General features: G+C 40.0%; 4 protein-coding genes across 4 annotated transcripts; 3 read left to right on the top strand and 1 right to left on the bottom strand.

The window, feature by feature from the left end:
• Positions 1-659: 659 nt before the first annotated feature.
• On the bottom strand, positions 660-1,851 carry LOC310929169 (vasopressin V2 receptor-like; the record flags this gene model as incomplete). The annotated part of the gene is made up of 2 exons (XM_083891888.1): positions 660-862; positions 1,008-1,851. The coding sequence occupies 2 exons, from the start codon at positions 1,849-1,851 to the stop codon at positions 660-662; spliced, it is 1,047 nt and encodes a 348-aa protein (XP_083748014.1).
• A 1,321-nt stretch (positions 1,852-3,172) lies between these two features.
• Positions 3,173-8,811, top strand: vhl (von Hippel-Lindau tumor suppressor). Its single transcript, XM_083892390.1, has 3 exons — positions 3,173-3,451; positions 6,858-6,980; positions 7,805-8,811. The coding sequence occupies exons 1-3, from the start codon at positions 3,265-3,267 to the stop codon at positions 7,996-7,998; spliced, it is 504 nt and encodes a 167-aa protein (XP_083748516.1). The 5' UTR covers positions 3,173-3,264; the 3' UTR covers positions 7,999-8,811.
• Positions 8,812-12,449: 3,638 nt separating this feature from the next.
• Positions 12,450-17,940, top strand: tatdn2 (TatD DNase domain containing 2; the record flags this gene model as incomplete). Its single annotated transcript, XM_083891965.1, has 6 exons — positions 12,450-12,746; positions 12,994-13,377; positions 14,176-14,841; positions 15,065-15,192; positions 15,568-15,751; positions 17,800-17,940. 6 exons carry the CDS (start codon positions 12,450-12,452, stop codon positions 17,938-17,940), a joined length of 1,800 nt encoding a protein of 599 aa, XP_083748091.1.
• Positions 17,941-19,546: 1,606 nt separating this feature from the next.
• Positions 19,547-26,026, top strand: ccdc174 (coiled-coil domain containing 174; the record flags this gene model as incomplete). The annotated part of the gene is made up of 11 exons (XM_083891964.1): positions 19,547-19,588; positions 20,373-20,480; positions 20,586-20,686; positions 20,909-20,967; positions 21,044-21,200; positions 21,604-21,693; positions 22,581-22,717; positions 22,819-22,913; positions 23,903-24,047; positions 24,163-24,306; positions 24,893-26,026. The coding sequence occupies 11 exons, from the start codon at positions 19,547-19,549 to the stop codon at positions 25,567-25,569; spliced, it is 1,755 nt and encodes a 584-aa protein (XP_083748090.1). The 3' UTR covers positions 25,570-26,026.
• Positions 26,027-26,753: the final 727 nt, after the last annotated feature.

Raw genomic sequence — 26,753 nt, 5'->3', positions numbered from 1 at the left:
GTGTGGGGGGGGGGGGGGGGGGGGGTGCGTGTGTGTGTGTGTGTGTGTGTGTAATACATATAATGACACATACCTTTCACAGTTTTAATACAGCTATTGTACAGTTTTGTTGAGTCAAGCACTGAGACAATTCAAGCTACTGATTGCGTGTCTCCTTTCTCACGAAAACACAAGTTGTGCTTGTTTTCTTTTTAGATTTTATTTCATTCATCAGTACATACATCAAGTATAATGTCTGGTTATATTATTATTACTGACATTTTCCTTTCACTAAAATACCACTTTTGCCATGACATACAACAACAACACTGCCTCTGTCCAAACTTCGTTGTGGGTGAAGAATATTCTTCATCAGATCTAAATCCAGCGGAGTAAGGCGCGCTTTTGTCGTGTGTCAACATCCGACAAGATGAGGAGCGCAGTTCTCAGCCAGATCGTTATCTTTTTGTTGCCGTTTCAGTGACGCACCGTAATTCTGTCCAACATGTCAGATAATCAGTGAGACACAGTAAGTCCTGTCCTCCTTCTTCTGATCACCCAAGTGCAGATAGATAGATAGAGAGAGAGCTCAGGAACTGTTGCGCAAAGCACCACCGATTTCCCGCGCGTAAAACATCTCCCTTGCATGTTTTTCTATTTCCCCCAGAAATGTTTGGCCCTCATCTGGACTCAGAGACATTTTTGAAGCTCATGTACAATGTGCTGACTATCGTCGCCTCCTCGTGCATTGGATCCTTGGACCGCCGCCGAGATAGCAGCGAAACCAGCCGTTTCGGAAACTGGCCGCTGAACAGAAGATAAATGCAGGGGTTCGCACAGCTGTTCAGACTGGCCAGCAACATCAGGATGGTGAATGTCGCTGCTGGAAGAATCACAATGTAGCAAGAAGTGACATGTTAAAACATGTTAAAAAAAATATATAGTTAATGCGTAATTACGTACGTTGAGATTGCGTTTTTAAACGGAAAAAAAAATCAAACACAATAACGAACATTATAATGACTTACTTTCTTTTGGCGCATGAAGGTCCCAGGCGGACCAAAGCTGGACAGTGAAGAAGGGAGCCCAGCATGCAATATAAGCTAGTACAATAAACACAGTCATCTTCAGCGTCTTGACTCTGGCTCTGGACATGCCGGCCACACTGCTGGTTCTGGACGGAAGCGGGAAACCCACATTGCCTCCCTGCCTGGTCTTCTGATATAGGTTGTTGTGGATGGCGTAGAAGATGCGTACTTGGCACACAATAATTGCAATAACAGGCAAAATGAAAATGACCAGCGTGGTCCAGGTTATGTAAGTCTGCAGCCCCCACGGCTGGATAAATGTGGCCCAGCAGTCAAACACATCGTGTGCAACCTCGACCCGGGAGAAGATGAAAACCTGTGGCAGGCTTCCCAGCAGAGAAATGCCCCAGGCGACGCATACTGGGATGTTCAGTCTTGTGCGCGCCCGCTGGAACTTTACCATCGGGTTGCAGACAGCTTGGTGTCTGTCCACTGTCATCACCACGATCATGTAAGTGGATGAAAACATACCCAGAACTTGCAGGTACTTCACCAGGCGGCACACAATGTCCGGCCCAACAAATCTATCTGTGATGTCCCAAATGAGCTGCGGACACACCTGGAAGAAAGCGACCACCAGGTCCGCGATGCACAGGTGAAAGACGAAGACGCGCATCCTGGACATCTGTTTGCGCTGTCGCCACAACAGAGTGAGCACGGTTACATTGAGGATAGCGGCGCTGACGAAGATGACACTGAGAAGCGCGATCTCCACTTTAGCCAGACTCTCATCTCTTGCCACATCCTCCTCATCCACCCAGCCACTGTCATTCAGATGAGGCATGGTGCGGGTCGGTCAGAGTTCAACCTGCCAAGTGACAGACACAGTCCCACAGAACTGCATCACATACTCCAATTATGTTGAACATCTACTGTTGCTATTGCAGCTGATGGAAAAACAATGCTTTAAACTGACTATAAAATGTCACCAGTGCCTTTTCTTATTTCTACCTACCGTTATTGATACTTTTGGTCAGCTCTTGTTTAAAGTGTTGTTGTGTTGAAGTTGAGGATGGGAATCATCTCTGGTGAGGAGGCTCGTGCAGGGGAAGATCTGTGCTGCGATGCCTCTTTGTATGTGAGGCTGAAAGTGGGTGGAGCTTACATTCATTCAATACTGAATTCTTTAATTACAAAGTGATAAAATGCGCCTCAAGCTTTTGAGTTCATGGTTTGTGCTCTGAAAGAGGCCTGGCAGATGTAGTTGGTACTGGTACTGTTTTGAAAATAAGCATACCATTTTCACAGCTGGGATTGTTTGATTCAATAATGGACTTATAATGTGAATGTTTTTATTTTCACCCCCTTGAAATATGGGTATTGCATGGTATTTTTTTTTAAATGGAGTACTTACCGATATTCGATATGCCGTATATGTATAGGTGTATATGTATATATATATACGTATATATACGTGTATGCGTACATTTTTCCCTGCATGCGCCCAACTGCAGAGGTCATTTAGATTCTATAAGCTGTCTTTGAAATGTGGCCAGTAAGACAATAGGAGAAATAGAACGTTTTAATTCATGTACAACAAAAAAACAATATTCCATCCATTCATTTGTTCCCAAACAATGTTTAATGTATTAATTTATTATAACTTTACTATTTATTATATTAATTATAATAAATATCACAATGATCATGCATTAATGGTGGGTTAAAGAGCTCTATGGGCCCATGGTCAGACATATTTACTACTGATATCCATCCATCCATCATCTACCGCTTTACTCGTCATTCAAAAGTACAGTTGCCGATATCTGCCGTCAAACTTGTCGAATAAATGTTAAAAAGGCTTTTCAATGCGATACACTGTCTATGTCACATGTCACACGAAATGAGACACCACTGAGACCGAAGTTTTCATCGTGTATTCCTCAACCATTCACAGTACAGAGTCGTCTGACGTCACTCTGTCAAGCCGGAAATCTAAAAGTAAACACACCAGTTGATAAATAAGTAAGAACAGCTTATCTGCTGTGGAGTTATTATGAAGAACACGCGCATTTGCTTTCTTATTTAACGCAATATAATCTAATTTGACTTTGTGTCACACTTGTTTTGATCCAACTGTCTCCGTGGTCGACGACAGGCTCCGTTTATGTGTGTTTTGTCAGCTGGCTACTAGCTAACGTTAGCTTAAAGGCTAACCTCGCTGCGTTCTCTGTCTTAGGGGTTTAATTAGCGACAAATGCCTCTGGAGGAAGAGCAGCCTCTTCCCCTGATTCGCTCCCTGAACTCCCTAATACAAGTCAATGCTGTGTTTTGTAACCGCACGAACCGTGTGGTGCGTCCATTATGGATAAATTACCGTGGGGAACCGCACCCGTACGAGGATCTACAGCCAGGATCTGGACGGCGAATGACCACATACGAAGGTAAAGTATCTTTTTCTGCGATGAAGGTGGTAGAATCTTGGGATGTGACTAAATATGGCCGTTTCTCAAATCTGGAAATTATGATAGTCACCAATGTCTTGTTTTGTCCACAAACCAAAAATTAATTTGTAATATGGAGCAAAGAAACCAGCTGATATTGCATTTAAGAAGCTGAAAAATCAGAAAAAATATATTTATTAAACATATTGATTATTGGGAAAAAAAACACTCAAACCAATTAATCGAATGTCACAATTATTGCTCAATAATTTAGCCATCCCTATAACTCATCTTCTTCATATCAGAGTTGAAATGGAAATAATTTCTAGGTCATCTAGGGACAATGAGATGTTAAAAGGAACCCAGGCTATGAAGACTTGTAGGCCCTAATAAGCCACGATTATTGCCTTGTACTAAAATATGTTGTTAGAAACACATCAAGTATTGCCATTGATTTAAAAGTCTACAATATTAAGTTAAGTACATATTTTGACAAACGTAGGACGCCATTCTTTCCCCGCGCAATGCACTCTGGGGGCGCTGACATATAATGGTTGCATTAGGTAGAATAGCCATTGACCTAGTGTTTGTTTACGTGCGCACAGTTAAAGTAATTATAAAGTAAAACGCCACATTGTGCTGCTTTTGGATGCAATTTCCAGTCAAAAGGCAACAAGGGGAGTGGTGTGAGTTTACACTGCTTTCATCTGACAAGAAGAGGAGAAAGAAGTGGGAAGACGCCTGTGGATGGACACTATTTCCCAAAGATCCGCGGCTGTGTTCACAACATTTTTCTTCTGATGCATTTGAGGCTTTGAGTCGACCACAACTGCTGCTCACAGAAGCGGCGGGGTATAAACATATATATACCCTGCCGCTTCTGTGAGCTCTTTCAGCATATATATATATATATATATATATATACATATATATAACACGTTAGCATAAAGATCGCTAGCTTAAAATGCTAACGAGTACACTCACATGGCAGATGTGAGATCTGTGTCTGTCTCTGTCTTTGTTAAGAAGCTTACACAGATAAACGTGAGTTGGATAAACAAGAAGAGGAGGACCCTCGGTCTCCTCATTAATGTTTCGCTCAGGTTCAAATTGAAGGCTGAACAGATGACATGTTTATGTCGCTGAACAGTCACAACTGGTTCCCGAAGCCCGCTAGTGTTGTGTCGGTCAGGAGTGATTCGTTCGAAAGTACGAATCATTTGAGTGAACGAACTGACTGGGATCACTTCATGAACTGATTCGTTCCATTTTTAGTTCAGTTGAGCTCAGCAGCGAGCGTGGCGGCCGGGAGTGGAACTGCCGGGTCCTGTGAATCACTCGTGAAGTCATTCGCCGACGCCATCGCCGTCACTCACTCGTGAATCTTCGGCAAATGACGCCAGCCAACGTGCGCCGGGCGGGGAGGGAGAGGGAGTGACTGTGAACTGTATCTGCCCGGCTGTGCTGCTGTGATTCGTACACTGTCAGTACACTGACTCACTCATGATTCGCGCGTACGAACAAACTGAGAGACAGAGAGCTGGTGAACTGACGCTGAGGTACGAACTGACACACAGAGAACTGGTGTACTGATGCTGAGGGATGAACTGACACACAGAGAGCAGGTGAACTGACGCTGAGGGATGAACTGACACACAGAGAGCAGGTGAACTGACGCTGAGGTACGAACTGACACACAGAGAGCAGGTGAACTGACGCTGAGGGACGAACTGACACACAGAGAGCAGGTGAACTGACGCTGAGGGACGAACTGACACACAGAGAGCAGGTGAACTGACGCTGAGGGACGAACTGACACACAGAGAGCAGGTGAACTGACGCTGAGAGACGAACTGACACACAGAGAGCAGGTGAACTGACGCTGAGGGATGAACTGACACACAGAGAGCAGGTGAACTGACGCTGAGGGACGAACTGACACACAGAGAGCAGGTGAACTGACGCTGAGAGACGAACTGACACACAGAGAGCAGGTGAACTGACGCTGAGGGATGAACTGACACACAGAGAGCAGGTGAACTGACGCTGAGGGACGAACTGACACACAGAGAGCAGGTGAACTGACGCTGAGAGACGAACTGAGACAAAGAGAGCAGGTGAACTGACGCTGAGAGACGAACTGACACACAGAGAGCAGGTGAACTGACGCTGGGAGACGAACTGACACACAGAGAGCAGGTGTACTGACGCTGAGGACATGAATCTCGTCCACGCTGTCACTCACTCACTCTATGACCCGCGGCGCGCACGTACTGCACTCAGGGAGGAGGTGAGTCACGTAGCGGGGCACTGGGCTCCTGCTTAGAACTGAACGATTCGGTGAACGAATCTTTTGAACGAATCATTTTAATGAACTGATTCAAGTGATTCAGTACACTCAAATGAACTGCCGATCCCATCACTAAAGCCCGCTAGTGCAACTTTATGACGACACTACCCAGAGTGCATTGCAATGTTAATGGTGACCTACGAGTTAAACTATTTTTTATATACTTTATTATAACTGATACTAACATTTATCTTTTAAGAACTACAAGTCTTCATAGCTGGGGTTCCTATTAACAGTAGCCAAGTATCAGCAGCACTTTCATATTTGTTAAGAGTTACAGCACTGAATTTTAATTGTAATATTCTTAAAAGTCCCTGTGTTGGTAATAAAGTGCTACAACAGCTGCAGAACAGCAGGCAACCCAATAGAAACAGAGGAACAATACAAAACCATTTGGCCACTATAACCAAGCTGTTTTTAACAGTAAAAAGGGTACAGTGGATTTGAGTGGAAGGAGAAAAAGGGGAATGACGAGAGTGAATTGGCTCATAGCCTGTTGTCAACTAGCAGTTGGAGGCTTAATGCAACACAAAAGCATTGTCAATATTATTTGCAATATATCATTACATGGCTTCAAAGAATACTGCGTCATTACATGAAATATCGCAATATTTTTGTGTATCACATGTATGTATTACATCCTAGTTGGGGGTGGGCCAAAATATTGATTTGGTCATATATCATCGTCCTTGCTTGTGTAATATGATAATTGATACAACAGAGCAAATATTGATATGTTAATGAACAAAAGAAGGCACTCTAAATTAAAGCTTCACTTGCTGATCGTTGCTACCTGATGTTTCCTTGTGGTAGTGCTGCTCAAATGATTACCAGTTACCTGGTGCAAGAAGAGGGAGTTAACAGCAGAGAAAGCTACGCCAAGAGATGCCACGTTCAATACATATAGACATTTATGCATTTTGTTCTCTATGTTGTGAATAAATCGAGAAATCCTGCACTTTTAACTTTTCACAGACTTTTGTTTTCTTCAGTTCAGTTTTGCCTGTTTTAATGAATGCTATATTTCAAAACTGATTTACTTGCATCTTCTTCCAGGTCATCCTTGGATGTTCAGAGATGTGGAGAGTGATGAGCTACTAAAAGTGAACAGCAAAGAGCTGTTCCTTCCTTTACCAGCAGAGGGCGGACATGCTACTTTTGCTAATGTCACTCTACCATGTAAGATTAATTAATTAAGTTAATTAAGATTCCCTTATTAGTCACGCAGTGGGGAAATTTCCAATTTCTGCATTTTAACCCATCTGTGAGTTAGTGAACACACACAGCACACAGTGAGGTGAAGTACATGCTAACCCAGAGCAGTGAGCTGCCTGCATTCAGCGGCGCTCGGGGAGCAGTTAGGGGGTCTCGAGCTTGAAGCCCTAACCACTAGGCCACAGCTGCCCCAAGATGAGAGTATACACAGATTTCCATTCATTACAAAAAAAAAATTCTGCACAAAAACAAACAAACATCATGGAAAACAACTCTTTGTGGAAGTAAATATAGAAGAGATATCTCCAGGAATCTCTTTTAAAAACATGGGTACAGTAATTCTTCTGTAACAATATTTAGATTTGCTATAGCTTTACATGTTAGAATACACTGTTTATCCATCAGATGATTAATTCAGAAATTACAGTAATAAGATTTTTGATTAAATAACTGCTTTTTAGATGTTTGTAAATGTAACAAGGCAAAACACCTTTGCTCTCAGTTGGCCAGAAAAACCTTCTTTATTTATGTTTATGTATATAAAGCTCAAATAATGCTTCATTTAAATGACCAACATATTAACCAGAGTGTCTACAGTGCCATATGAGAATGATGAGGGTGTGAGACTATACTAGAAGTGACTTAATTAATTATATTATTATCACTGTCATATTTTTATAGTATCATTGCATTTGAATTACTATCCACTGTTTTTTTGTCCCCTTTATATTGCTATAACCACTTTTGTCTAATCTTAACATATTGTTAACATTTATTCCCCTGTACAGTATACAGCCTCAAGGACTGTTCCCTTCAGGTCATTCGGCGTCTTGTGCGGCCAGAAGACTACAGAAGTTTGGAGATTGCGCGGTGTCTCCATGAAGAGCTGGAAGACCATCCCAGTATGCATAAAGATCTTCGTCGCATGAACCAGCGATTAGAGCAGCATCTGTTAGAGAGGATCCAAGGCCAGGAGGAATGAGGCATGAAACTGGACGGACAGTTATTAGAGATCAGGAGATCTATTTTGCACATCAGAAAGGCAAGAATGAAAAGAAAAACATATAAGGGTCGTTCTAAGATGAGAAGAGAGCTGTTGCCTTGACAATTTCAGAGATGTTATATTTGTTTCAAGTCTGACTTGCCTGCCACTTTCATTTACCGCTTTAAGCAAATATCTCTCATCATGACTCATAGCTTCTCCTTCAAAAGTCCAGTATGTGTAAGAGTTTGTAACAGGTAGTGATGAATCTGCAGTTTGTACCAAACAGAGAGCTCTGCTGCTCACCCCCTTCCTTTCCCAGGGGTGTCGATAAAAAAACAGTCACCTCCACATACCAACTTCTGCTTTTAAATGCAAATGCACACTCTACTGTAGAAACATGTTGGCACAATATGGTCACCTTTGTACAGGGGTTCCACCACAGTTCCTTGAAATCCTTGAAAGTTTGTGAATTTGAAAAAAAAAAAGCAAAACATTTCTAGACCCTTGAAAGTTTTTGAAAATTGCCATATGGGGTCATCAAAAGTGCTTGAATTTTGTGCAAGAAAGAAATTAAGTTGCTATTTAGGTAAATGTCTCCCGTCGCCAATGTGCCCTTGTTTGTTTGCGAAAGACACCTACTGTTACATGTGCCCTGCATTTCTTGATGTACGTACACTAGGCCTACGCAGAGCAGATGTCGAGCCATAATTACTATAAATTAATATACACTGGACTAAACTAAGTTAATGACAGTATATTCTCTTTGGATTAGCATTGTTTTTCTTCTCAAATGTTATGTGATGATTTAAATGTTTATTCCCACACAAGAAACTGGAAATATTTAGCTTGAGATGTCCATCTAATTCCGTTACTCTCCACCTCATTTTTTCAAAGACTTGCACGTTGTCATGCTACGTGCAAAACGGTTAAAACGGTAAGTTATAACAATATTTGTGTCTTGGAATCAGTATATATTTTTCAGGAAAATATTTACATTAGAGCGGAATTCCAGAAAAGTCTATCTGTTAAAATCTCTACTCAACTAATCCTCCCACACAGACATTTCCGGATTTGACTTCTTTTTAGGACCATGTTGCTGTGGACACACTGGGTGTATTTGTCATGTTAATATTCTTGTCTTATGCCGAGTCATGTCCCTCTACTGCAGCACTCCTCTCAAAAAACACCTTACTTTGTTATCCAGGCTATATTGCAGCTCATTTCCTTTTGAGGGGAGAAAGTAAATACATTGCCAGACTGTGAAACACTGTGATCAAGGAGCTTATGTTTTCGTTTTGCCTGTTTTTAATCACACACATTCTTCTGCAGAGCTTTCAAAAATCACAATTTAGCACCTTGCTACTGTGTCTCAAATGCGTTTGTTTATTTGTGTATAAATGAAAATATACGTTATATGTTGAAGAGTATTTTTGTGAATTTGAACTATATATGCAACAGTGAGCAAAATTGTCTGACGGCTTATAATTTAGAAATCATTTGTATGTTTTTGTTGAAATGTTTTTCTATTTTATAATTGTAGTGACTATGTAATTTTCTATCTCATTGCGTGGTCAACAATATTTGAAACTGATCACTGGTTCATTTTAGTAACATCCAATAAAGCAGAATATTTTTTTTTTAATTAGTTTGATTATTTGTCATTGTGTCATCATGGAGAAATCACCATAACACTCAGTAATGCATTAACATTTGTAAAGGCAGATGAATTAGAAAAAGAAAGACTGACTTCTCAGAATCTGAATTTATGATCAGCTCCTGGGCCTGGTTTTTCTAAAGGTTTAATCTGGATGAAAGTGATCCGGATTTGGTAATCCTTTTTTTGCTATCCATGATCATGTAATCCATCTTACTTTTGAGCTGGTTTTTCAAAGAAACATTGGATTGGATCAATCTGATCTGGATAGAAACTTTTCAGGATCACCAAATCTGGATAAGCTTAAATAGGATAGGAAATCTGCAATGAAGGACTATAGCTATGTAAAGAGTAACACGTAGAATATAGAATATCAATGCAATTGAGCGTTTAAATGGAGTTCTAAAGCGGCGCTTTGCATGCCATAACCCTTGCCTGTATTGTCCTGCACAACATCGCTAACAAGCACAAACAGGACGTGCAACCAGGGATGCAATAGTTAGACACTATTCTGATTTGGATTTGTTTGGGATTTCAAAACCAGTGATGCCATTGCCATTGCTATTCTTTTTTATCATTGCATGCATCACTAAAAAATTATTCTAAAAACAAAACAAAAATATTGAATACACATGAATTAGTCACATAATTAAATATATTATTTGTGGTCAATATTGACAGCTGTTTGGGGGATTATTTTAGGAGGCCAAACTCTAATCACTGTAGCCTGATGGATGAAGAAATCAAATTAAAACCTTATGAATAGATAGGATATCTTGTCGGCTATAATGCATGATCTATGATCTGATTCTGTTCTTCCACTGTAGAGCCAACTCTTACAGTGGAGCTTAGAAATAAAAATACATCTGTCCAAATGACTGAGCGATCAAGAGAGCACCTGTGTCAATGTTCACTCATTTATTGATTTATTATTTATTTAATGCATGCATTATCACATCAAAACTTTAATTTAAATTTCACACATTTGTAATTTAAATGTAAAACTTCTTCTCGACTATTGCTAAACACGAACATGCAGACAATGGGCAACATCGCCACCTGTCGGGACGTCACAGTATTACGGTCTTTTTGCTGTTTTTTTTGCCGTAAACATATTCAGGGTTGGCTGTTTGAACGTAGGTGAGGCGAACAACACTTAATTAACCCCGTTTTAACATCGCAGAGACGCGTTAATATGTTGTTTTTGTACAGCAACGTTTATGTTTATTAGCAGGAAACGAGACAGACACCGGGGAACTGTGCAGAAGAGCTCGCGCACTGGGACATTTTCTGCGGCACCTGAGACGGTAACGAAACTACTCCTCATCATTAGTTGTATTATTTTTGAAAAACGGAAGATTAATGTGTCTGAAGTGTCTTTTAAAGTCACTAATATGCAATCTTATCACGACTAGCTTCAATATTTACTATAGTTGCTGTTAAAAGATGTGCAAAAAACGAATGTTAGCAGTTAATTGGCTAATGTGGATGTGCTATGCTAACGACCATGTGGCTAACGACCATGTGGCTAACCACCACACCCCTGCCCGTTTTGGTTATCACAACATTATGAATATGCTTAGTTAAACAACTAAACAATAACCAAGCAGTAACTTAAGGACTCAATGAAAACCTACAGCAAAGTTGTAGAACAAGAGTAATAAGTAAAAGTGTAAAATGTAAATACATTTAAAAGGTTAAAAATAAATCTGGTGATAAGATGCATATGCCATTATGTTGGAATACGATAAGCAAGGCAATATATAGTTGTTTAAAAAAACCCACACCATTTTAAAATAGCCTTTACTTATGTACCATAAAATGAAAGTAAACTGTGTACATTGTTTCTATTGTATTGTATTTATTTATTTTTTACTTAACTCTGTTTTTAATGCCAATTCTGTAAAGTTTCTTGTAAATTTCCTGTTGTGTCTTGTTAGGTGCTTCAAATGTAATGTATTATTATTAAAGCTCCATTTCCATATTCGTTGTATAATAGTTAGGGATGTGAATCTTTGGGTGGCTCACGATTTGATTCCGATTCTTAGGGTCACGATTCGATTCCATATCGATTCTCGATTCAACCGATTCGATTCATACGATTTTCGATTCAAACTGATACAATGCATAGTGTCTTAAGGCAAATTATGGCATCAAAACAATACAGTTTGTATAAGATAATGTGATAATGTGATCACACAAAGGTAAACTTTAGACAAAAGTTAACATTTATTCAAAACAAATAAAAACTTACTTACCCTGGATTTCCGTCAGCAGCGCAGTCACCATTGCAAATCCACCAGACGCGCTGCGGCGCGTCTCTGCAGCGTCCCAGAATCAATTCAGAATCGTGGATGATTAGAATCGCGAGCCCTATGTGAATTTTTCCCCCCACCCCTAATAATAGTTCCATGTGATGAAGCAAAACGCATGGCCCCATGAAAATATTATCTACTTTACTCTGATTGATAGTTTTTAATGTGCATGGTTTATTATTTATAATCGGTATTAAATGTTATACAATCCAAAATAGAACAATTTAATTTGTGACTTATTGAGTTGATTGTGTTGTTTCAAATGGCAATTTTTGCCCTAGAAGAAGAATGCTAATTGGGCAAATGTCTGCAATTTCTTACATTTTAATTAGGTGTGTCATTTTTTTTCTCAGAAAATTGATAAATGTCAAAGAAAATTTAGTGAATACTGCACTTTTAGCTTACGTTTTGTACCAATGAATTTACACAGACATCTCCATTCAATCTTTTCAGCTCTAAATGTTATAAAGTTCTTAAACATGGACAGCAGCAGAAAGATGTCGTTCAAGTGGCTACAAAGTGCTGCCACCTCACCCACACATCTTCACAGGAGTAAAGCAGGTTCAGACACACCTTCACGCTTGAGTACATCGCCAGATGAAGACTCGGACACTTCGCTCCTCAATGACTCTCAAGAACCTGAGGGCTTTGGAGCACTAAGTCTGGATACTCCTAAGAGAAAAGCAGAGGTTCTTGGCAAAAGCTTGCCCTCCAAAGGCATCGTTAAGCTGAGGAAGCTTTCCAGAAAAAATAATGAGCTGTTCAGAACTTCAAAGGTAAATCTATACTGAAAATCTAGCTCCTGTCTATCGTCTTGGACAAGTGCAACTTTGTCTCTCTCAAATTATGCATGACCATTATTTTGTTCAGAGTCATTAATGGACTTTTTGCATTTGATGACTGTGACGCTGTTCAGTGACCCAGACAGACATACAGATGTACCTTGAATTAATGTACTTGTGTCTTGTGAAATGCATTCGGTTCTTGTAACCACGATCCCTTCTGTTGCTCCATAAATATCAGGAAACACCGATGGACAACTCGCCCAAGCAATTGGGATTTTCAGAGAGCCCACAAACATCACCACCTCAATCTCATTCGTTCATCCTCAAAAAGAAGGAGAGGACACCTGAAGAAGGATCAAAGGCTATTTACAGGATGGCAATGATTGCTGCACTTGGTGGTACAGTTCCCAGGATGGACACGAACAGCCCACCTTTGCCACTTGTATCTTCACCTGTGAAGACCGAGGACAGACCTGTCATGAATAGTGACTGCTCTCCGATCAAATCTGAACTTAAATCAAAAGATCTCGGAACTCTCCAGGAAGATCAAAAGTCCTGCCTTCAGTTCTGTAAGGATACAGAAGCCCCTGGTGACAGCTCTGATCCACAAACACGTGGTTGGGTAAGTTAAGCAACATTATATAAATTACTCAGTTTTGCTTATTCAGCAAATGGTTTCACATTTTGGAGGAGATGGAGAGACTGTGATGTGAATAAGCTGAGCACATATGATACACAGCATCTTCTTTTGTATTTGAAGAAAGTTTTTCAGTAAATGTTTTGAAATTAAAAAGTTTTTGTTGCGCACACATCGATACGACTTTAGGGCTACATAGCTTAAATGTTCCTTTTTTGACAAATTGGAGTCACAATAGTCACAAGTGTAACTGAGCAATGTTGTGGGCTCTAAATGTGGAGCAGCATTTACACAACTGGAGCAATGTGTTTTGAAATGGCTATGAGATCAACACAGGTGTGTCATTAAGAGCTTGTTAATCTAAAATATTTAAAACAACCGTATTGGGCTATGGGCATCGGCAGACACTCTGGGTTGTAATATCCGTATTACTCCTCCTTTTTATAAATGTAGTGGAGCCAGGTCAACTTTTGTACAGTTATCAATCCACTACATTTGTTTTGCATGTAATTATTATTCTATTGGGTTGTTTTTTTCCAGCGCATTCTGCAAAAAGGGGAAGTTTCATTTAGGAGGTGTGTTTCTCAGGACTCTTCGTTTGTTGAAACACCCTCTGAGGTTGGGTCTTTTGATCAAGGAAATGAAAACTCAACCCTCCCGAGTCCATCATTAAGTATCAAGAGATTTACAACTTCCACTTCCAACGTTTTGTCTACTAATAGAACCATTGCTTCCATCCATTTACCTGCTGAAGACCTGGAGATACCTTTCTTGTCTCCAAAGAGGACAATTTTTGTCTCACCCAAGCAGCCCCAAACACCATACACAGGCCATTCAGAGGCAGCTGGAGTTGAGATTGAAAGCAGCTCCTCATACTCTAGGTTCTATTCATTGGATCAATATGTGCTGCCAGACGACTCACCCAGACGAGTATCAAACCCTCAATCAACATCAACACGGAGGCAGTCGGATGTTGGCTTTAACATCCACCACCCCCCCTACTCTTTTACTCGTGGCAGCGCACCGAGGAGGAGATTTTCCCTGGGGGCAGAGCATACAAAGACCAATGACTCATACCTGAACAGTCAAGTTGGTTTCATAGACACACACTGCCATATAGACATGCTGTATGGAAAACTTGGCTTCCGAGGGACATTCAGCAGTTTTCAAAGGCTTTATAAGAGCAGTTTTCCCTCTGAGTTTGAGGGCTGTATTACCAACTTCTGCAATCCAGGGGTCATGGTGAAACAGGCCCTGTGGGAAGGTTTGCTGACTGAAGACATGGTTTGGGGGGCATTTGGGTGCCACCCCCACTTTGCCAAGGAGTACTCAAATGATCATGAACGCAGCATACTGAAGGCCATGCAGCACCCAAAAGCTGTAGCATTTGGTGAAATGGGTCTGGATTACTCGCACAAAAACTCGACGAATGTATCCACACAAAAAGAGGTATGTTCTTATTTTTATAAAGCTTCAGTAACTAAGCACTAAGTAACCAAAAGTTACTATTGCAGCTTTAAATAGTTTGTGTTTGCAAGTTTGCCTTGACCTTCATATATGCATATACTGTCCCATTTATTGTCTGAACTGCACACCAATGTGTTGAATGCAGTAATAATGTAAAATAATTATGAATGTTGTGGCATCTGTTGTGTTTCTCTGCTTCTCTGAGGTGTTTGAGCGTCAGCTGCGTCTGGCTGTGGCCATGCAGAAACCTTTGGTGATTCACTGTAGGGACGCAGATGACGACCTACTGGCAATCATGAAGAAGTGTGTTCCCTGGGATTACAAAATTCACAGGTGTGTGTGTAAAGGAAAATAACTACTTCGGGCCTTGGAATGGGAGTGAAGTATTGTTTTGGCGGCTCTGTGTGTTTGTTTGTCCGTTTGTTTGTGCTTCCGCAGTTGCACTTGCCATTATGATCAGTAGAGGGCGCCAGAGGCTTGTTGCATGAATGGGGTGAAGTCTGCCATCTCTGATTCCTGCGTTTTCCTCTTGCTTTCTTAGTTAACATGAACGCTGAGGATACCTCTATTTTGTTCACTTCAAATTCATAATCTCTATGAATTTCATAAAATCATTCCTTGTTTTAGTTGTCATGTTTTTTATTTTTTTGTAGAATGTTACAAATTTTTATTAATCTGAATTTTCTTATTTACTTGTATGGTTTCCAGACACTGCTTCACAAACAGTTATCCGGTGATTGAGCCCTTCCTGACGGAATTCCCCAACATGTATGTGGGCTTCACAGCCTTGATCACATACTTCAGGGCCAAAGAAGCTCGGGATGCTGTCCGCCGGATCCCTCTTAACCGCATTGTGGTGGAGACGGATGCACCTTATTTCCTGCCAAGACAGGTACATTTCAATAACCTATAATTGAAACCAAAACACAACTTAAATGTCATTCATTAACAGGCTTTCCCTGTGTATTCTATTTTTTTCCATTAGCTTTTTGCTTAAGTACTTTAAATGATTAAATAGTTACACCTTTGCACAACAGCTGTATAATTAAAGGGACACTGTGTAGTATTTACGGGTTTATATAACCCAAAATCCACTTTTGTATACATATTATGTGCTCCTGTCTAGTCGCTGTATAATAGTTTTTGTTTCCTTTTCGTAGTGTTTCAAAAAGTCATGTAAAATAACATGGTCGTGGGCCGCGGTTGCATTGTCACTGTTAGCAGCGAGACGCCATGTTTCTACCGGAGCCTGTAAGGACAAACGCGAGAGAACAAATCAAGCGTCTCATTAATTGTAGCGGAGGTCCCGCCTCCACTCTCTCCGCTTCGTCTGCTACGGTCGCGGTAGCTCGCCCTCTCCCTCGCCTCACGAACCTCATCTGCTGACACGGAGAAAGACAACAAGGACGACATTTGACCGGCTGCGGATACCGTAGCGCTCAGGGAAGGGAGGGGGTGAGCAGAGGAGCAGTTCTTTGTTGTAAATTTCAGCCTCTCCTCTAGATGGCACGATAAACTACTTACTTCACATTTAAATGCAAAAAGTGTTATTTGCCTGGCTCGATGCACAACATTACAATTAAAATCATGCAGCACAGGCTCTGTGAGACAAAAGGAAATTTTAGAAACGAGGATAAAAGGCATGAATATGTGCAATGTGATAACATCAAAGTTCAATTATAAAAACATGGAGGAAAATTGCCTCTAAGGGAGAAACAGGTGGAGGCAGCGTCTAGTGATGAGCTGGTGCTCAGTCATTCTACTTAACAAATACCTGGGTACAGCCTATTGTGAAGAGGAGCACTTCAAGGCTCAGGCACTTGAACTTTACCTAAATCCACTCCTTTAGGATAGACTAAAGATTTCTGGAAGGTCCTGTTTGCACTACCAGTTGTGTAACTTTGCTCAGTGGAATATTTGTAAAGTTCATCAGTCAGAGGCGATTGCTCTAAGATGGCAGAGGAAGCTCTAAAATGCCATTAAATAAATGGTTAAATATGTAATGTTGTGCACTAGAATGTGATCATCAATGACCTCCTAGTTGCTGTAAAACGAGCCGATAGAAATCTGTCTTTTCCAAGTGACATATTCAGCACACCCGCTCTCAGAAGAGCAGCTCCCCCCTCTGGAACAGTGGATGCACTGCTACTCATTATCAAAACATTGTTTTAACAATGTTTAAAAATAGCTTCTTCACGACTTCCCGCCGCAGTCCCTTTTATGACTTTGACGCGGAGTAAGACCCAGAGTCGGAAGACACTGTCGCTCGTGAAACACCTCCACAACGGACGTTATTCTTCTTCTGCGGTTCAATGTACACAACCGGATGTACCCGGACTAGAGCAGGACGATCTGCTGTTCAGGAGAACCGCAGTTTACGTAACCGGACCGGGTTTTTTCAGAGATCTCGCTGAGCCCGAGATTACAATAAAACACAGCGTTCTCAGCAGTGGCTGAACTGTTTGTTTCGAAACTTCAGGGCTTCATAAACAAGGTAATGACGCAGATACACACTAAAAAACAGCGTTAATTGGAACTTCCGGTCTAGGTCCACTTTAATCACAGATCATCTGATGCGATTTTCTAAAACCTGCTTCAATTGACCTATGAGACAGCAACTCTGGTATAAAAGACGCTGATTGGATAAATGGCAATTGTCACTTCCACGGAAGCTCAGTGTCTCTGGGAGTCAATGGAGCAGTGGCTGGCCACAGCTGCTGGGCTAATGCATGATGATTGGAGGAACTGTCTAAAAGGCAGAACCTCTTTTTGATTCATAACATTGTAGAAATATACAATACAATTAAGCATTTTCTGTCCCATGTGGATCTTGCGAGTGAAGTTGAGAAACAACTAGCAGCTCATTGTGTGTTCTTTGCCTCTGTGATAATGGAGGATATACGTTTGAATACATTCAAAGGTGTGTCTCACTCTTAATAGGTGAGTAAAAACGTCTGCAAGTTCTCACATCCTGGATTGGGCATCCACACGGTGCAGGAGCTGAGCCTGTTGAAGGGAGAAGACATGCCCACAGTCCTGTCCACCCTCCGACAGAACACCACACAACTCTACGGAGTCTGATCCTCACAGATGGTGAATAAGTAAATCAGCTGCTTTGTGATGCGTAAACATGGTATGCCTCTTTTTGTTTTAGAATAATGAAATACTCCATATGTTGAGATGTTAGAGAATGGAGGAGCTGAAACATCCCTAACACATCCCTAACTATTATACCACAAAAATATGCAAACTGATATTTCACCTAATGGAAGGAAAAAAAGAAAACGGTACAGTGAAAATGTGTGACAGAAATATAGTATATTATTCTTTGTTTTATTATATTCTGACATTGTTCTTATTAGAAAATACTTACCCAGGTGTTTTTGTTGTGTTCTTGCTGTGTTAGTTTGCCTTGTTGTCTTTGTCTGGATGTTTGCTGTATCTGCACAATCTGTAATTTCATTTGATTGGATACAACGCAGATAAAATAAAGGCCTTAACTCCTGCCTGTTTATTCATTATGGCTTATTTATTCACTCAGTAATACTAGTGCTGATGAAAGAGAACATAAAAAACATAAAACTTAGTGTCTAGCATAATGAAATAAACATGCCCTCAGCAAAGCTGACACTGTTGGAGAGAGGAAGAGGCTGTGGAAGACTGGTCCATTAACTTAATGCCTTGAGTGCTTTTTGTTTGCAATATGATTTCGGTCGGAGGATGCCATCTGTGGGTATACTTACGCTAGATGAATAAATGGCTTTGGAATATTAATTTTAACAAGAGGGAAGCTTTAAAATGCATTTCTTCTTTTGAAGAGTTGCAAATGGAAGCTTCTTTTCCTGGAAATGTAGGTCCTGTCCTGAACTACTGAACTCTGTTAATGGTTTGAGGAGGAAGCTTGTAATTTAACGTTCACCACAGGAACAGAACAATATTTCAGTTTGCAATTGAAAAGGTAAAAATGCTCAGGAAGCTGGTCAGGTTTAGAGGTCAATTGACAGTCACTCCGGTACCTTGAGACAACATTATTTATTAACATTATTAACATTATATATTTATAAATAATATTAAAGAGCCCAATATTGTACTTTATATGCTCAGGGGGAACATACATTTTTGTATAAATTAAGAGAGATGAGGTGTAAGCTACCTTCTGTCACGGTTTTCCAGCAGATGTTGAACCAACTCCTGCAGCAACATACACAACATTGTAGAAGAGAAGGAGAAAAAAAAACTTCAAAGCTACAGACATGATTGTATTTAGTGTGATTTATTCTCGCTGTGATCACTTTGTTCTGTGTTTGACCTGGAAATTACATTCACATGACCAGTAACCAGTTCAGCTTTACATTAGTAGTTCAGGGATAAAAGTAAATATATGAATACATCTTAATGTTTATAGTGCTTTTCAAACTGACAATAAACATTGTCTCATAATAATGTCAAATTAACACAAAATAAATATAATAACATAAACAGTAAAATGTAGGCAGAGCAGTGGACGCCTCGGCAGTAGGGGGCAGTTTGCACCTGTTGGTTGTTTAAGCTCTGCCAGTAAATCGAGACAGGAAGAAGAAAGGAAAACATCCCATGGAGAAATGAGAAAACACCAACGAAGAAGTCCAGTTGAACTGCAGCGAACACCGCGGTGTTCTTGAGACGAAGGCGTCGAAAAGATATAACCATGGATAAAAAGAAGAAACACTTTGACGTGACGGCTTCATCGGCAAGTTTCCTATGTTGACAAATATTTATAGCTGTCCTCTGTAGCTGTGTGACGTTTAGCTAAAAGATATCAAGAGCTACCGATAGCTGACTAGCTAAACTACTAGCGCTTATGCAAAGTAGTGTCACAGTTGTGGCTTTATATTTTGTCAAAATGACCACTCAATATTATTTTATTACCTTACAGTAGAATTTGGAGTGGGTAAAAGTCAACTGAGTAACATTTAGGAGGGTTTAATGGCAGTCATTGAACACGATATTCACAAGTGTGTTTGTGGAAGTGTATAATCATTTAATGAAATAAATCCTTTCATAGCCTTAGCTTAAGCATGTTACGTGTTCCCTGATGCTCGTCTGAAGAGAGTTGTGAGGGAAGGGCTCCTCCATTTATTGTCATCTGACATTAGATGTCACTAATTCTTAGGCACTGGACCTAGATTTAAAAAGTACAAGTTAAGTAAGTTATTTATATTATAGCTTATTTAGATTAGAATATGTGCAATTTTCTTATCTACAAACAACAAATCAGTTATTTGAAAAACAATTGACAGATTTGGTGATGACAATACTTAGGTGCAACTCCACTGGGTAATCTCTTTGTAAATGCTCTATCATTTTGTTTTACAATCTATCAAAAAGTGCATTGGTCTGAGGCATGACTGTAAAACAATGTATACTGCAAATCACTTTGCAATATTTGTGAGAAAAATTGCAATTGGATTTTTTTCCACAAATTATTCAGCCCCAAACTTTATTAACTTATCCTCATGTTTGTTGTCTTACAGTTAGTGGACCTTAAAGCTGAATTGTACAGGAAGCAGGAACAATTCAAACAAGAGAAACATGGGCAAGATAGTCCTGGTGGTGGATCGAAATCAAAATCCAAAGTAAAGGTATAGTATGCGCTATTTTTCCACTGATGTCATTTTATATATTTATATCATTAATGTACAGATGAAGAGCCGTAATGAATGTCTTGTCCCGGTTTACCTGTGTAGAAACCTAATGTGTGGACAAAACAAAATCCTGGTGTTTCAGCAAGGGCTGAGAAAGATACAGAGCAACTGGTGGAGGAGCAGAGAAGTCTTGATGCATCAAAGTGAGTTCAACACATAATATTGTATAAGCCGTGTCAGACTTGTGATCAACTCTGGAGATTGTGGGCGGGGGGGGGTTGACGCTAATAAGTAGTGTAAACATGTCCCACAAACCAAAGAATGTCCATACCTAAATCTCCAGAAATTACCTGGAGAGAGGATTATCTGCCATAATCTGCCAACATGATCACAAAATCCTCTCCAAATTCTTGCTTTGACAACAGACGCAAGTTGGAGGAGAAGGCAAAACTCTATGAGCAGATGACAAAAGGAGACTTTCCAGGTTGGTGACATTTAAATTATACCCTCCTGATATTTGACATAAGGAATATTGTTGTTAACTTGTATTGTACTGTCAGATGAAGAGACAGAGAGTCTGTTCCTGGTGGATTTCACACAGAAGATCATTGACAAAAAGAAACACACAGAAGCATATAAGGGAATGGAGAGAGATGGAGATAACGAAAGTAACAACTCAACACCTGTACCTGCTCCACAACACCCAGATGAGGAATGGTAATGTCTGATCAGTAAATTTTCATTGGTTTGGTTGGATTATGTGATTATACAGTACTGTGTATGATAATAGTACACATTAGATAAAGCTATACAAATGTAGGTTTCTCACAGTGTCAATATACTTGCCTAATTCAAGGGTAACAGTTCAGTTTTGTTTTTTTAAATCCTGAAACTCAATCCATGTCCAGGTCACCATCAAGATCTAATAATTTCTCCCTCTGAGTATGATGTCCATCCCTCAGAATAGTTAAATTAAACCTTTACTTTTTAGTTGTACTGCTCACAATCAGATAAATGCAACCAAAAACACAACTTCCTTGACAGAGGTAACATAATATTATATTAAACTATTAAAAACCTCTCAGTAAACTCTTTTTCCTCCTCTGCTATTTCTCTGAAGGGTGGACTATGTTGATGCTTTGGGCCGATCTCGAAGATGCATGGAAAAAGATCTGCCTGATTTTATGAAAATGGATCAAGACCTGAAAGGGTAAATAGAGTATAACACATTTAACTATTAACAGTGGTGTGATGCTGGAATATAGTGATGCTCAAATGAAGCAATGAAGCAGTATTGAACCACTTTGCCAATTGTATTGAACATGGGTTCATTCACTCAAAGGTTTATTTCAGTGACATCGAGTGGTGAAATGGTCAACAAACACTGTCAATATATGTTCAGCTGATTCAGTAGACATATGTTGACTTGTATCTGGGATTGAAGGATGGTGTGCTTTAGGAATCAAAAAGTAGTTTTAAAAAGTAGGTGCTGGGAAGGTGGGCTGTGCTTGTGTAACTCAGACAGTCATGGTCAAGTCATAGTTTTTCCACTGTTTTTGGACTCGCAATTTATCTTTTTGCTGACAACTTCTCCAGCTTTTGAAAAACACGTTCACAAGGAAGATGAGGCTGTTATGCATAAATATTGTTTAGCCAACAAGAACTCTCCAAACTATATAAACGCTATCCAAACTCTTAACTGACCACAATGCTCCTTCAAAAAACACATTTTAAATGGAGCCTGAGGGGTCTAGCTGTAAAACCTCACGGCAAAATCTGAACCACTTCCCGAAGCAATCGCGTGGTAGAGCCGGGCAGCGAGGCTTCGGACGTCATCATTTTTGGCTCCTCCCCTAAATAAAGCAAGCCTCGATACGCGCTTCGCGGAAAAGCCCCCTTCATTACTGGACACTCGTTTCGAAGCCTAGGGCATCTCGTAAATATCACTAATGGCAATGACGTGTGGATATGGTATTGATATTAATAATATGAAATATTAATAATATTAATATTAACAATATATCTTAATAATATTAAATATGAGTAATAATAACAATATATATTAATAATATGAAATATTAATAATATTCCATGTAGAAAAGCCCCATCTGAGAAGACTTTACTCTCTGAGGACATGCTTCGGGATCTGCAGAGGCAGGAGTGGGAGAGGGAAGAGGAGGAGGCTATGAAGAGACCGATTGGACCGGTCCACTACGAGGATATCAGGGGACAAGGTAACTATTAAAGCATTTCCTTAGCTTTTCTGCATGAATTACAATAAAAGCTTTTGATTTTCTGCTATTGAAAAATAAAACACTATGTTTGTTCATGTCAGAGGCTCGTGACCTTGGTGTGGGCTACTTTGCCTTTTCCCAGGATGCAGATCAGCGCAGAAAGCAGAGAGAAACTCTGGACATGCTCAGAGACCAGGTGAGCTGCCGAAAGATGATATGGAAGGAATTCATTCAAATGGCTAAATCATTATGAAAACAACATGTTTCCATCATATAGGATTTCATCAGGTCTTGACAAAGTAAGCTTCCCTTGTCCCTTTTTCTACTTTGGACCAAACAGCTTTTACAAGACTGATTGTTATTTAAACGGGAAAAGTAAAATGCCTTAAAATAATATTGAAGTACTCGGCCACTGACGTCAAATCAGATTCAAAAGGTCAAAACCATGTTGGCAGCAGGTCATGATGTCACCTTTTAAGATTCTGAACTCCCGTTTGGAAGCCTCGAGATTGACGATTTGACCAGTGAGGTTTCACAACTGAATATTCAGACGTCGCCTATAACCAGGCACTTATTAGATGATACTGGCTGTCAATCATGCTGGTGTCCACTCACATTTGCTTTGCTTTATCGTCCATGTTCCTCTAAATGATTTACAAAATCAGCATCATGTGCCATACCATTCAAGACAATTAAACCCTCAGCAAAATGTTTATTGTTTTATAAGTAAGAAGGAGGCAGATTTTCCTAAACGATTACAGTTTATTCAAATGTTTTTGCAACATAATTGCTCATGTCCCCTTTAGCAAAACGGGCACAACTTGGATTGTTGTTCTATTTAAGCAAAAATATTGGTGTTAGGTAGAGAAACTGTCTTTGACGTCTGATGCTAGCAAAGACACATATAATTGCACTTGAAACCACTTTTCACAATGTGTTTGACAGGATCCATAAACTTGCATAAATATTTGCATACAAACAAGTTAGATAATCCCTTTTCACGACTTGCCTTGACTTACATAGATGCCATATGAAGCATTTCTATTTACCTTGTTTCATACAAACTAAAACCAACCTTGTTGTCATAGTCCTTACATCCAGTGAGTACACACTGTTGGTGGTCTTATCAGTGCATATTTCAAGACATATCTTTTTTGCTTCTTTTACATTTCTCTTGTTCTTTAGACAACAGATCAGCGCAGTAAACGAGAACGACTGAAGGAGAAGAGGCAGGCCATCCTGCAGGCCCGGCTGGCCAAGGTGAGGCAGAGGAAGATGAAGAAGACCAAGCCAGGTGAAACCGAAGAAGAGAGGACGGGCGAAAACGAAGGTCAGAATCCACCCTGTTTGACATCGTTAAAATCAAACTGCATGTTCATTAAGTTGGCTATTTTAATGATCTCTTAAATGATAATAAAAAAATTGCTGTGAATTATTTGTTCCAGAAGAGGAAGAGGAAAGTGAATTAATCGAAACTCCAGAGGAAAATCCAGAGGTCAGTATCGTGAAGAGGGTAGAGGTGGAGATCCAGGAGAGAAGAGACACTAAACCAGGAGTTCCTCATGTCAGAGAGTGGGACAGAGGCAAAGGTAAACCCCATTATGTAGATTTTTAACAACTAGTTAATCTGTGACGAGAAAAAAAGTGTTTGCAAAAATATAATTTTGTGTGAATTTTTTTTATGAATGTTTAGTAAAAGTCTAATATTAATACAGCTAATGTATGTTTTTTTCTTTTATAAAAAGTCAAAATGTCCCCTGTGAAAAGCACTTAAAAAGTTACATGGCATAAATATTTTAGGCTATTAGCTTTTACCCTCTGATTACTTTCTGTTGTGCTGGTATTTCAGTGTAATATAAGGAATATTTATGGTAGATGAACTCAGAACTGTGTTTATTATACGTCATGATTCAAACAAACATTTCATCTTGTTGCCCCCTTTTCATTTATCTGCTGTTTATTCTGTTAAAAACTTTGTTTGGATGCTTTTCTCAGACAAAATATTCAAGTACAAAAACACGTTGTCTAACAGCTCTTTGACTGACAGACACACACACACACAGACCGCCCGATGTTTAAAGATGTGGTTACTCTACTTTCTGTGATTCTGTACTCAGATGTACAGAATCTGAAACTGGACTTCTTTCACAGCACTTTTTCTTTTTCTTGTTTCAGAGTTCATGTTTAGTGAGTGGAAAAGTCGGCGTCGGGACGAACGAGATTGTGAATTTGCACCTCCCACTGCTTATTTCACCGGTGGGAGAAAACCACAGAAGTATGAAACTCTGGAGAAAAAGCCCAAAATGTCCTACAAGTGGACAAAAGGTCCAGAAGAAATACCTGAGCGTAAAGAGGAGCCACAACCGAAGTCTCCAGCTCCTCCTTCACCTCCAACAAAATCTGAACAAAATCATCAAACTACTTCACAGCCACAGACCTCAGTACAGCCACAGTCCTCAGTGCAGCCACCACCCTCAAATCCCCCAGTCACTTCAGCTACTGTGTCTGCCCCGCCTTTCAATACCCAGTATCCTCCACCTCCTCCATTTTATCCCCCGTTCCCCCCTCCATACCCTCCTCAGTATGGTGCCTCTCACTATCCTCCACAGTATCCACCCCAGTACCATCCTCAGTATCTGCCGCAGTATTTCCAGTATCCTCCTCAGCCTCAGCCTCAGCCTCAGCCTCAGCCTCAGCCTCAGCCTCAGCCTCAGCCTCAGCCTCAGCCTCAGCCTCAGCCTCAGCCTCAGCAGCCCTCAGAGCAAACATGTGATAGCCAGGCCCAGCAGCCTCCTCCAGAACCTTCTCAGAGTCTAGATGACATGCTGTCCTTCTACAGGAACTCTACTTGACCTCTAAAATATCATGTTCACTCAGCAGTGGGTCAATATTAGGATTGGTAAATATGGCTTTTGAGGAAATCTTTTTTGAGAATATTACAGCCTAAAACTTGGCTGATCCAAGTGGATGATAACTGCAAAGCGACCTGCATTTTCCCAACAGCAATATAATGTCAGCAAAAATAGTAAAATCTATCAAATCTGACAAGCCATAATGTCACACCCAGAATATTTAATTTGCTATAAAATTGGCTATAATAGCTATTACCATTTATTATATCATGTCTATACTTATTTTATTCAAATGAAGATACTGTGATCCTCCTCTGATCAGCCTGGTCAGTCTGGTCATTATTAAATTCCAATAGGTTTGTCAAATCATCATGTACAAGATGACACCAAAAAATCTCTCAAGTCACTCTCACCCATGAGCCACATGAGAAGCACTGATACATCTTTATCGTTTGTGAGGTCCCATGTCTGCTCCTAGGAGTATTTGAATTCAATAAATATCAGTAATTTAAGAGGATTTTTGTTCTCACCTTATTTTTTTTCATCATGAAAACTGTTGTGAAATTTAGTTCCAAGGGTTGTTTCATGTCCTAGAAATAGAAATTTTACTCCTCATTTTGTTTACAAATGTGTATGATGGCAAAGCCTCGATTTTAAGTTGCAGTATGAAAACATCCACCAGATGGTGCTGTAATCTTTGGTTGTGCACTATTGATTTGAGGAAACATTTTGAGCTGCAGGTAAAAGCCAGTTTCATAATTGCTGATAATTTTTTATGCATAAATGAATATATTATTATAGTCAGCAAATGCACATCAGTTTCCCCAGAGTCTAGTGAATATGACTTAATACAGTAAAGCAGTAGCTTCATAATTAAAACGATGGAACTAGAGATGTTTAAGTTAAATCTTTATTTGAGTCAAATGAATATTTTTTCTTTACATTTTGCTGAACAAATGCTGAAGATGTCTCCAGTATAATTCCTCATAGTATCATAAGAGCTTGTAGAAGGCAGATGTATAGAAGGTGTGTTGGTGAGAGTGTTGTTTTGTTGAATTTTATAAATGTCTTTTTCTGTCAAGTGAATGTCAGTGTGATGTGCTGCTACGATATGTAAGCTTCCAGTAACCTGATGTGAACCCATGAGTGAACCAGTTTGCCGCCGCTCCCTGCTGCCTGAATGA

This window comes from Microchirus variegatus (genome assembly GCF_963457635.1).
Source record: "Microchirus variegatus genome assembly, chromosome: 7".
In the NCBI taxonomy this organism is placed as follows: Eukaryota; Metazoa; Chordata; class Actinopteri; order Pleuronectiformes; family Soleidae; genus Microchirus; species Microchirus variegatus.
Note: the sequence above shows the minus strand (reverse complement) of the source record. Positions and strands in the feature narration are given on the sequence as shown.